This window comes from Myodes glareolus, chromosome 8, assembly GCF_982192425.1.
Source record: "Myodes glareolus chromosome 8, mMyoGla1.1, whole genome shotgun sequence".
Lineage (NCBI taxonomy): Eukaryota > Metazoa > Chordata > Mammalia > Rodentia > Cricetidae > Myodes > Myodes glareolus.
Genome location: NC_142033.1, coordinates 108,787,702 through 108,799,196, shown reverse-complemented (window position 1 = coordinate 108,799,196; position 11,495 = coordinate 108,787,702). Strand labels below are relative to the sequence as shown.

The 11,495-nt window shown below is 58.9% G+C and overlaps 1 protein-coding gene and 1 long non-coding RNA gene across 5 annotated transcripts in view; both read left to right on the top strand.

Moving 5' to 3' along the window:
- Positions 1-7,663, top strand: part of Midn (midnolin) — a 9,878-nt gene extending 2,215 nt beyond the window's left edge. The window contains exons 3-9 of one of the 4 annotated variants that reach the window (XM_087909409.1): positions 1,073-1,160; positions 1,338-1,400; positions 3,208-3,336; positions 3,432-3,755; positions 3,945-4,086; positions 4,465-4,737; positions 5,771-7,663. In XM_087909409.1, the coding sequence (XP_087765535.1) occupies positions 1,073-1,160; positions 1,338-1,400; positions 3,208-3,336; positions 3,432-3,755; positions 3,945-4,086; positions 4,465-4,737; positions 5,771-6,051 (1,300 nt within the window). In that variant the 3' untranslated portion in view covers positions 6,052-7,663. Of the gene's footprint in view, positions 1-1,072; positions 1,161-1,337; positions 1,401-3,207; positions 3,337-3,431; positions 3,756-3,941; positions 4,087-4,464; positions 4,738-5,770 lie in introns of all 4 variants that reach the window. The other 3 variants (XM_087909408.1, XM_087909411.1, XM_087909410.1) reach the window with 3 other exon arrangements.
- A 352-nt stretch (positions 7,664-8,015) lies between these two features.
- On the top strand, positions 8,016-11,275 carry LOC148121256 (uncharacterized). The gene is made up of 2 exons (XR_015738634.1): positions 8,016-8,550; positions 8,797-11,275. It is a non-coding gene; the product is annotated as an uncharacterized LOC148121256 (long non-coding RNA).
- The last annotated feature ends 220 nt before the right edge of the window (positions 11,276-11,495 follow it).

The following is an 11,495-nucleotide window of genomic DNA, read 5'->3' as shown; positions in this document are numbered from 1 at the left end:
TGCTTCACAAAGACACGTAGGTAGCGCGCCGCCCCCGCCTGCGCGCCCCCTGGCACCAGGCTGCCCCCTCGGGCCCGGGCCCCGGGCGGAAACAAAGAGCGCGCCGCGCTGGGAAGCAGGGGGCAGCCAGACGGGGGGGGGGGGGGGGCGGGGGCGCGCCGCGCGCTCTCGGGCGCCCTCTGCGCGGCCTTACTTGCCTGGGGCCCCCCTCCCCCGCCAGGGTCTGCACAAAGGCAGGAGCGCCCTATGGGGCCCCAAGATGCACGGGAACTACGGGGGTGGCACGACAGACGTGGGCCCCTGGGATGGCACTGGGAAGGGTCCAGTCTCTGCGCGCCTTGGGGGGCCTACAGCCGCCCCCTCTTGTGCCCGCGGTCTCGCCGCTTCCGCATCTGCTCGGCGGCCCCCTCTGCGTCTGGCTGTCTCCCCATCACTTACGTCTCTCTGCCCCCCTTTGTTCTCGCTTCCCCACACCTCCCCCAATCCGGTATTTAAATCGCCTCCAGGCCAGGGAGTCTCCCCTCCCCTCATCCCCTCGCGGGCCTCTGGGGACACGCAGTGTCCATCCCCAGCGGAGGGGCCCTTGTGGGGGAGGGGCGAGGGGGAGGGTCTCCTTTGTTTGAGCAGCAGACTGTGCCGGGGAGGGAGGGGGAGAGCCCGGGTCGTTGTAGCCCCCGAAGGCCTCTATCAGAAAAGGCCGGAGCCCCGCGGCGCCCACAAAGACGAGCCCGGGCAAGAATTGGGGAGTTGTAGGCAGGAGCTGCCCAGGAGGGGGGCGCGGGGGAGGGTGGCAAAGAGCCCACGGGGGTTCAGGTGATGGAAAAGTCTCTTGTTCCTTGCAGATGGGAGGCTGCTTTAACCTAGAGTTAAGTCAGCTGGTTAATGGGGAGGACTCACAGGAGTGAGAGGCCTCCCCACAGGCACTTGGGTCTGGGGAGCGGTAAGGGTGGGAAGCGCTCCCCTGTCGTCGTTGTTCCCCCCCCTCCCCGCGCACGCACAGCCCTCCTTCTCGGCCTCCGCTTCCGCGTCTCTGTGTTGTCTCCCGTCTCACCCTCTTCCTTCCTACCCCCAGCCGGCTCAGTTCGGGGAAGCTGCAGGAATTCGGCGTGGGGGATGGTAGCAAGTTGACGCTCGTGCCCACGGTGGAAGCTGGCCTTATGGTAAATGACCGAGGGGCGCGTGCCCTGGAGGCTCCTGTCTTTTGGCCACCTCATTGCATACATGCACCATCCTGCCCCTTACAAAGAGCTCTCCCACCCACCCCTAACACATAGGGCCCCCTCCCCATTCCCTGTTCTAAACCTACACTGAAGACACTTTTCATCCCTCTCTTGTAGTCCCAAGCCTCGAGGCCGGAGCAGTCCGTTATGCAAGCTCTGGAAAGTTTGACCGAGACCCAGGTAAGCAACTGCCACCCTCTCCCTAACCCTGGGGGTGGGGGCTGCAGGCAGTGGCTACGCCTAGGGACCGTGCAACTCTCTGGACACCGTTAGAGCCTCCAGTTGTTTGTGATTCCCTGGTGGCCTGTGGGGGAGGGGATGAAAGCCCCGCCTTGGTGCCAGCTTGGCCTGGTCACCACGCTTCCTCTTCCTCCCTGCCTCCCCCAGCACCTGACCACCTGACCTTGAGAAGTTTTCTCTCCCACGGTGACTACCGCCCTGGGGGGGGGGGGGTCCAATCTTTCGACCAGCCCTAACCATGGGTGACCTTGCCCCGAGCTGGTTGAAACTGTACCCTCCACAGCCCAGCACACTCCTAATCTAGAGCCCCCCTCCCCCCCCAGAAAAAAATCTGAACCAAGATAAAAATCCTGATTTGGGAGAGCTATGCCTCTGGGGAAGCCAGCCGACAAAACTCAGCCTAGCCAAGGCAAAGCAGTGGGAGTCATCCTATCCCCTCCTGTCTCTGGCCTTTGTTCCCTGCCCTGGCAGGGGGAGGGGCAGGCAGGGGCACCCAGCCCTGGGCCAGGGAGGCCTAGACAGGATGTTAAGAAAATATTTAGTAAGCAGCCCAGAGGGAGGCTGGGCCTGGCTCTGAGGAGGCTTCCAGGTTTTGTTGAGCGCTGCCCCCCCCCATTCTTGGCCATAAGAGGGCCTCCTCTCTCACAATCAGGGTCCTCAGCTCCTTCAGTTCTCCAGCATAGCGACCCAAGCACCTGGAGTTTGTCCCCAGGAGGAGGGGAACGGCCCATGCTGGCCCTCACTCCGTAGACTAGACTACAAACCAAACCGTAGCATCCTGCCTAGAGGCTTAGTGGACACAAGGGACTCAGAACACTCAGTGGTCCTGCCTCTCTGGCGGGGTTGGGTTCCTGGGAGCTAGCAGTGGGGGCTGAAGGTGACTGTCGGGACTAGTTTAAGCAGACTTGCACTTGCTGGCCTGTGGGGGGGGTGTGCCTGGCAGGAGGGGGTTAGTGGGTGCTGGGTGTAGCCTTGAGGTCACCAGAGTGGATTACTCAGCAGGCCACCCATTTGCCCTTCCCCTGGGAGAAAGGGGTGATCCCAACTGCCCAGGAAACCACTTCAGGCTCTTCCCTGTAAAGGGTGTCAGGCATGGAGGAGGGAGTGCAGGGTGGGGGCTGCTCTCCTGCCTGCCCACCCCTGTATCCCCTCCCCATGGGGCCCAGCCCTCTGCCAGCAGAGCCAGGGGAGGGAGGGAGGGAGGGAGGGAGCTCTGCGAGGCGGTCTGGTGACTCATAGGCCTGTGTCACTTCTCAGAAACCTCCCCCCACACACACACCCTGGCCTCTGGGGAGAACAAGGCAGATAGTCTGGGTCCCAGAGGTGGGAGAGAGGGTGCCCAGGGCATCCAAGGGTCAGGTAGGCCCGCAAATCAGCCCTACAGAGCCTCTGGGGGAGGGGAGGGTTGGCAGGTCATATGGAAGCCCTTGGGGCCGGGCCTCCAGGCTCCTCCCTCCCCCCCCCCCAGCCCAGGATATATAAATATTTATCTTGGGAAAGCAAAGGTTAACCATTAGGAGCTCCTTCAGGATTCAGTCTGCCTCTTGGGTGGCTTAGCTATAAAGGGGATCTTGAGGATTCTCTTAGCTAGATTCATAGGCAAACAGGATCTGGGGTCTGAGGGTGGGTATTCAAGGGAGGGCAGTGACCATCATCTGCTGGGCCCCGCCCCATCTGGGCTCAGTTTCCCCTTTAATGGACCCAGAACCAGAGGCCCCAATCTGACCCACCTCTGTCCCCCCCACAGCCCCCAGCGACACCCGGGCCAGGCCGGGCTGCCGGAGGAGGCTTCCGGAAATACAGATTGATTTTATTTAAGCGTCCGTGGCACCGACAGGGACCCCAGAGCCCAGAGAGGGGCGGCGAGAGGCCCCAGGTCACACTGCGGGAAGAGCTGGGCTGGGTTGGGCTGGGGGCATCAGGGCTGAGAACCCCCTCAACTAATGAGTGTCTCCCTGCTTCTCTCTTTAGGTCAGTGACTTTTTGTCAGGCCGCTCACCTCTGACCCTGGCCCTTCGCGTTGGGGATCACATGATGTTTGTACAGTTGCAACTGGCTGCCCAACACGCCCCGCTCCAGCACCGCCATGTGCTTGCAGCTGCTGCTGCAGCCGCTGCCGCCGCTCGGGGAGATCCCAGTGTAACTGCCCCAGTGTCCTCACCCTGCAGGCCGGCGTCCAGTGCCGCCAGAGTCCCCCCGGTATCCAGCAGCCCTTCGCCTGTGTCCCCTTCACCTGTCACCGCTGGCTCCTTTCGATCCCACGCAGCCTCTGCAGCTTCTACAGCCTGTTCCGAGGTGAGGATGGAAATGCTTCCCTTTGTATTCGGGGCGGATTGTGAGGGCTCCAGCTGTAGCCTTTGTATCAAATGCTCTTCCCTGATCCTGAGCCCGATGAATTTATACCTGGAGTGCCGGACTGGGGTGAACTGGGCTGAGGAGTGGACCCATCACGACCCTACCTACCATTTGCCAATCTCTCAGCAGCAGATGGACTGTTCCCCACCGGCTAGCAGCAATGCCACGTCCACCCCAGGCAGCAGCTCTACCCCTCGCTCCCGCAAACCCGGTGCCGTCATCGAGAGCTTCGTGAATCATGCCCCTGGGGTCTTCTCAGGCACCTTCTCTGGTAGGTGCCACACCACAGCAGTGATCTCGAGGTCTCGTGTACTGGGTAAATGCCTTCTCCAGCAATCTGGGACATGAACTAGTGTGACTCTGGACACATGGGATGCTATCTGTAGTTAATTTGTGGTCACTGTAATATTGGGGTACTGCTGCTGATTCGTGCCCCAAACCTACTATACTTTTATTTTGCAATGGGGTCTTTTCTTTCTGAGTCCCCCCGGACTGGCTTAGAGTTTCAAATCTCGGCATCCTGAGTAGCTGGGGATAACGGATGGTCTGCCACCAGACCTGGACACTGTAGACTGCCCTGTCTGCCTGTGTCATTGCCACACTGAGAACTTGGGCAACCTTGGGACTCAACGATCCTTTCCACTCGCAGGCACACTGCATCCCAACTGCCAAGACAGTAGTGGGCGGCCACGGCGAGACATTGGCACCATTCTGCAGATACTCAATGACCTCCTAAGTGCCACGCGGCATTACCAGGGCATGCCACCCTCCCTGACCCAGCTCCGCTGCCATGCCCAGTGCTCACCTGCCTCACCAGCCCCCGACCTCACCCCCAAAACTACCTCCTGTGAGAAGCTGGGAGCCACTTCCCCCACCTCCCTGCTCCAGGGCCAGAGCCAGATCAGAATGTGCAAACCCCCTGGTAAGTGGCCCTGTTGCCAGCCTCCCTGCTTCTCAAGGCCTCCTCTGTGTGCCTGTGGGTGAGGGGACAGCTGACCTGACTGGGGACCCTCTGGAGCTGACAGCTGCTGCTCCCTCCCCCCAGACCTGCCCCAGCTGGGAAGAAGAGACAACTGTGTCTGCATAGAGTGTCCTTGTGAGCTCCAGAGGGCTCCGGTGCCACTTCCTCCTTCCCCTCCTGAGGCCCCTCTCCAGATGGCCTTGGGTACTTTCATGAATGACTGAGTCAGGTCTAGGCTTCCAGACACAGCCAGATGTGCCTCCTCCTCCCCAAGCTGTGGGATGACAGTGGCCACTGCTCTATCACCTAGTGATCTATCCCAGATCACCTGCTTCTGCAGCCATGTTTACAGAAGTAGGAAACTGAGGCACAAGCTTTTTAACACTTATGATTCTAAAAGAGGTTCTTTTGATTATTTTGTTTGTTTGATTTTTGCATTTCCTTACTAGCAAGACCGCCAGCCCCTCACTAGGGAATTTTAGGCAGAGGCTCCACCCTGACCACACCCCCAGCCCTTCACTGGGTACTCTGGGGGGGGCTCCCATCTCTGAGCCAAGCCTTCAGCTCTTATTTTCAGAGGGGCTTTTACTTCATTGTCCAAGCTGGTCTTGGACCTGGAATGTTTTGGTCTCTGCTTCCTAAATAATCGTGCATTGATTGACTAAACTACAGTTTTTGTTGTTTGAGACAGGGTCTCACCATGTGACCCTAGCTGTCCTGGAGTTTACTATGCTTAAACCGAGCTAATCCCCATCCTCCTGTCTCTGAGTCTGGAATGCTGGGATTAAAGGCATGTGCCACCAAGCCCAAGTTACTCCCTGCATTTCTCAAGTGGCTGACTAAATCTCTGTCCTTTTCATTGCTCAAATCCCCTTACAACACTTACTCAGGCTTCCTCCCGCCTTTGGAGATTCTAGCTGACCATGACTGGTGCTCTAGAATCTGATCTGCAGTGGGGGCTAGAGACTCACAGGTGCCTGGTCTCCTTTTGTAGGAGACCGTCTGCGACAGACAGAGAACCGCGCCACACGCTGCAAAGTGGAACGCCTCCAGCTCCTGCTGCAGCAGAAACGCCTGCGGAGGAAGGCGCGGCGGGACGCTCGGGGTCCCTACCACTGGACCCCCAGCCGTAAAGCTGGCCGCAGTGACAGCAGCAGCAGCAGCGGGGGCGGAGGTAGCCCCAGTGAGGCTGGAGGCTTGGGCCTGGACTTCGAGGACTCCGTCTGGAAGCCTGAAGTCAACCCGGACATCCAGTCCGAGTTTGTAATGGCTTAAAGGATCCAGCCCCCTTGGGTCTATCACATCTCCACCCCAGACACGGGGCGGGTGGGGCACTGCAGCCTGGACGCTGAGCCCAGCTCTGGGGCAGGAGGTCACCTCCATTGCCACTCACCAGCCTTTCTGATTCTTTTTTAACTCTTCCCCTGGTTGCCCTGCATCCCTGGTCACACGCCCATCTCTTCCCTCACCATGGTCGGTTCTGGTGGCCTCTGCGCCAGGGCTCTTCCCTCCCACCTTCTTCAGCTCCAAATATGTAGCAGTCTGTTCCCAGATGCCCAGACGGAGGAAGCCACCCACCCCCAGCCCTTCCGTTCTGCCTAGCTCTTACCCACCCCCCTTCCATAACCCAATTCAGGTTTTTAACTCAAAATGTAGATTCTCCAAGAAGCACTTTACAGTTGAGGGTTGGGGACCCCAAGATGAGTATCTACCACCCCCACCCCCATCTGCAGACTTGGCCTCCTTTCCAGGCCAGCTGGATCCCTCCACCCCTTCCACCCCAGCTCACAGGGGATACCTTTGTCCACAATGCCTACTTAACTCCCAGCCTTCCTCTTGCCTCTCAGGCCTTCAAGTGCTACAACAACAGGCCTTCACCACTGCCTGGCTGGCCCCGCCCCCACTGTCCCCCCTCCCTCCCCACACCCACTTACTTCCCTAACCTTCCTTTCCCAGTGGAGCTTGGGGAGCTATTTATAGATTTCATTTCTGACTGAGCCAGTAGTGCTTGCTGTTCTCTAGGGAAGAAAAAAACTGGGGTAGGTGGTGGAGGGGGTCCAGAGAGACACCCCTGTACCTCTTGTCCCCGAGCCCACCTGCACCCAGGAATGGGCAGTGGGTGCTGAGCTGTGAGTGCATCAACCCCCTCCCCCACAGAGGGAGGGCGAGCTGCTGCCCCAAGTTGGCCTTACTGATCATGGGCGACTACCCTCCCCTCGAACTGGGGCTTTTCAACAAGGGTAATCTTGTGGGTATTTTTTGTTTCCTCCACATTTTTAAATTTTGTGCTAATGGGATGTGTGCCCGCCCCCAACATCTGTCAATTTTGTCTAGGCTCCACCTGTCCTCAACTCCTTTGTTCTGTCTGTGAAGCCTGGTGTTTGCCTCAGTCTCCACCCCCACCCCCGTGTGTTTAACCTTAATGGTTGGGATGTGAACAGTGTTGGCCGTAGATGTAAAGTTTTTTTGTGAAGGGTGGGTGGGGAGGGGATTGATTCCAGAGGGTAGAGGCCAAGAATTTGGTTTATTTTTTTCAATCTTCTTTCCAAAAAGAAAAGGGAGGGGGATACATGGGTGCATTTTTTTAAGCTGTCTTGGATATCTATTTAAATGTGTGTGTTTTTTGGTTTTTTATGATTTTTTTTAACTGCCTGTGATGTGTCCCCTGAGCTGAGGGTGGAGGCCTCAGGCAGGAGCCTAGCCCACCCATAGTTCCCTCTTTCCGCTGACGGACTTTCCCCCAGATAGCATTAGCCACCCTCGGGGAGAAAATCCGGCTGTGGGGATCCACCTCGCCCAAGTCTCCTTTTATTGAAATGAAATTTGGGGGGGGGGGAGAAACCTTACACGAGCACCTAATTTCAAATAAACGGAAACGAGACGTGAACTTTAGTCCCCGCTTGCTCCTTCAGGGTCCCAGGCTCATTGTTCAGGACTGAAGTGCCCTGGTTTTCCATGTCTCTTCCCCAGCTTGGGGCTGGCAGGAAGCTGCCTAGGGTGGAGGGAGGGAAGGCCTAGCCACTTCCTGCTACCCAAGGCCGGAAGTCCCTTTGGGCGTGGGGCTGGGGCATGCCCTGGGCGAGGCTTTCACCCTCAGTTCTGACTGTAAAGTGGGCTGAAGACGGGAACTTCGGAGTGGGTATCCGGACGGACACTCCCAGCTCCCAGTGGTGGGAGGAGTTCTGAGCAGAGACGGAAGTGCTTCCTAGAGTCGCTCCACTCCCCCGCCCCAGGCCTGAGTGACTTGCCCCCTCGGTGGCCACCAATTTTCCAGGTCTTTGCTCCAGCCGTACCCCTTCTGGGTACTGCAAGCTGGTTATGATTGGGAACTTCCCAAGGTGGCTTGCCCACCTTTTCCTCCCCCACGCCCCACAAAGGGCTTCTCTGAGATCCCTGCTCCGAGCCTTCTGGAACTGGGCTGAGACAGTTAACACTCACTCTCTGAGCTCCTTTAGTAAAACTCCCACTTCATAGCCCAGAAAACTGAGGACTCCAACCCAACACTGGGCATAGAGATCTAGACCTGTGGCTGGAATCTAGTTTCTGTTCCTCGCCACGAAGGCTCGGGGGAAGAGGAAGCAGGTGCCTTCCCCAAGGGTGCCTGGGCATCTCCATAGAGCTTTCTGCCCCTCCCCTCCGCCCAGTCACCCCAAATCGTCCCCACGCCCACACCAGGAAGACGGATGTCCCGTCAAGCCTGATCCCAGGAGAGTTCATGGTCAATAGGCCCAAAGGTTTGGGGACGTCTGAGGCCACACGACTGACGTAGTGAGGGTGAGAACACAGTGGGTCAAGCCTGGGGGAGGGGCGGCTTCTACTTGTAGCTCAGCGCTACTTGGGGGACCAGGGAGGCGCCTGCGTCGCCAGCCACGTCCACAAGCGGGGGGGGGGGTAGGCGTCCCAGGGGATCTCAAGGTCTCGCCCTGGAGATGGAGCATGTATGTTGGGGACCCTGTCAAACCACAACCACCCCAGATCTTCTTCCCATCACAATACTTTCTACACCCCGCTCGCCCTCAGCCTGAACAGACCAACAACCCCAGGGGGCGATCATCATGACCCCGAAGTGGAGGCCCAGAGCGTGTGGCAGGGATGAAGAGGGAAACCGAGGCTCAGACAGCAAAGGCTGCCGAAATCGCACAGGGGCGGGGTCGGCCTTTCGCTTACTTCCGCCCCCCCCAAACACCCCATTGAGGAAAAAGCTGAATGGGAGGGGGCGGCCCCCGGAAACTCGACGAGATGGAAACGCGGTTGCCAGGGCAGCGCGCCGCGAGAGGCTCCCGACGTCACCGCGGGGAGGGCTCCCCGTCCGCCTGCGCCTCGGTCCAGGCTCCGCCCGCCCGCGGGGAGACTTCATTGGTGGAACTGCCTTTCGCTCCTCCGGACGCACCAATAAACTCGAGGTTGCCCTGTGGAGGCGGGACTTCAACCCGGCAAAGACGAGTGCGCGAATGCAGAGGCGCAGCGGCCCCACCCCGCTGCCCGCGCGTCTGCAAACTTGGGGGCGGGAGACGCAGCCGAGGCTTGCCGGCTGAGGCTGGGCCTGGACGGAAGAGGGGGCGTCCCTGGGGGCGTCGCACGTGGACCCCCCAGCACAGGCACGCCACGTGCACCGCGCTGTGCACACCGGCATTTCCTGCTGCATCCCCGCCGGTCCGATTGACCCTCGCCCCGTTTTCTTGCACTTCCCAGCCTTTGGGGGAACTTGAAGAAGGGAGGCTACCTGTAGCAGGGGGCTTTGTGGGACGAATAGAAGTTTGCCAAGTATTGTTGGAAGAGAAAAGGGTGTGTTGTGGGGCAGCAGTCAGGTCACGTTGTGAAGCGGCGAGGGGCTGAGGTAAGAAAAGGCAAAGTTGGCAAGGGCTCTTGAGGACATCCCCCAGGTCTAGACTTGAGCTAATGGGGCGGGGTGCCTGACCATGACCCTGGTTGGAATCACCCTTTGGGAGGTGGAAGCAAAAAAGTGGAACAGGTTTGCCTGAAAATCCCAATAATCTGGAAGAAGCTGCGAGGGCTGATAGAAGGAATGGAGGACGAAGATTTTTTAAAATGCACGCAGGCAGTTTGGGTGAGAGAAGGATCCCCAGGGCAGGAATTCCAGGTCATCAGCTGCCTTTGCTTGTGGTCTTCGTAAAGAAATGGGGGAGAGGTGGGTGGCGCACACCTGTCACAACACTCAAGAGGCTGAGGCAGAAGGCTGACTGCATGGTCGGAGCCAGTCAACAACCTTCTGCTCAGGCCGGCCTAGGGTCGGGGCTGGCGGCAAGGAATGGTGTGGTTTGCCAAACCCTCCAAGGGGGTACCCTCGCAAATGGGCAGAGTTCTGTGACCAGGCAGCCGGGGGCGGGCAGAAGGAGGCCACTAGGGGTCATGGCTTCCTGCCAAAGGCTGGAGTCCCCTGGGGGGAGGGGTGGCCACTTTGCAGTCGGGATCTGGGGACCTTGCAGCAAGCTCTGAGATGTTAGAGGTCTGGAGGTGGCTGTACGTGGGCAACTGGGAGGAGCAGAACCCGTGGAGGAGGCTAGAGATGGTGCCCGCAGGGCAGAGCCGCCCCCGTGGGGCTCTAAACAGCTCCACCCTCCTGCCCGGCCTTGGGAAGGAGACTGTGCTGGCGGCAGCTGGGCGTGGAGCTCTCCCCTAGAGTCTGATTCCAGCCCCACCCACGGCCACCTAGTCCTCCCCGGTGTCACGCGGGGCAGGTGAGCCCGCTCAGCCTGCTGGATGGAGGAGGAAGGCTCCCTCGCTCCGGTGCCAGGCTAGCTGGTTCCCTGGTTCAGGCCCTTCAAGCTTTTCCCTGTTTCTGTCTCTGTTCAGGCCCCTCTACTTTCGTTCTTTCACCGGCTGTCCCACCCCTCCCTCCCCCACTTCCGCCCCTCCTTCACCCTTCCCCCACCCCTTACATTCCAACCTCCGCCCCCGCCCCCAGCTATGGGGCCAGCTGCTGCTTTGGGTGTCCTGGGGACGGGAAGGGAGGTGGGTTCTGCCCTGGGTCAGAGGTCCTCTCTCAGAACGGCTCGGACCGAACCGGAGAGGGTGCCCCTAACCCTACTGGAATGTGGGCGGGACCGGCCCCCGTCGAAGAAGGAGGTCACCCCTCACCCCAGCAGGCAGCCGCAGACAGCTGTCATGCCCCACAAGTCTAAGCTGAACACCACCAACCCCCAGCCAGGAGCATTTACTGAGGACTGTGGGGCAGGCTCCCGGTAACAATACCTACCTCATGACCCTGATCCCGACCCCGCGCTTGGTTCTTGAACAGCCTGAACCCTGTATGCCCCAGTGGTATAAGACTGTTGTCTTAGCTGCTTCCCAGAGGAGAAAGAGGTCAGTTGGAGATTTTGAGTTCAAGGTCAACCTGGGCAACTTAGACCACCCCACTCCACCCCGATCCGCGAAGACTTGGAAAGTAAGAAACAGGTTGGCTTCACTTGCTCTGTGGTGCTGGCCTAGCTTGCCTGAAGTTCTGTGTTCCCCACAGGAAACAAAAAGAAGAAAAAGAGTTGGTGTTTGTTTATTTTTATTGTTTTAAATTGACTTATCTCATATGTCTGAGTGTATGTGTGTGCCATGTTCATGGTTGGTGGCCACAGCAGATTTAAGAGAACTCTTTTTGGATCCCTGGGACTGCAGTTTCGGACTGAGCCACCGTGTTGGGAAGCGAACCCAGGTCTTCTGGAAGAACAGCAGCTATGCTAACCTCCAAGATAGCTCTCCAAGCC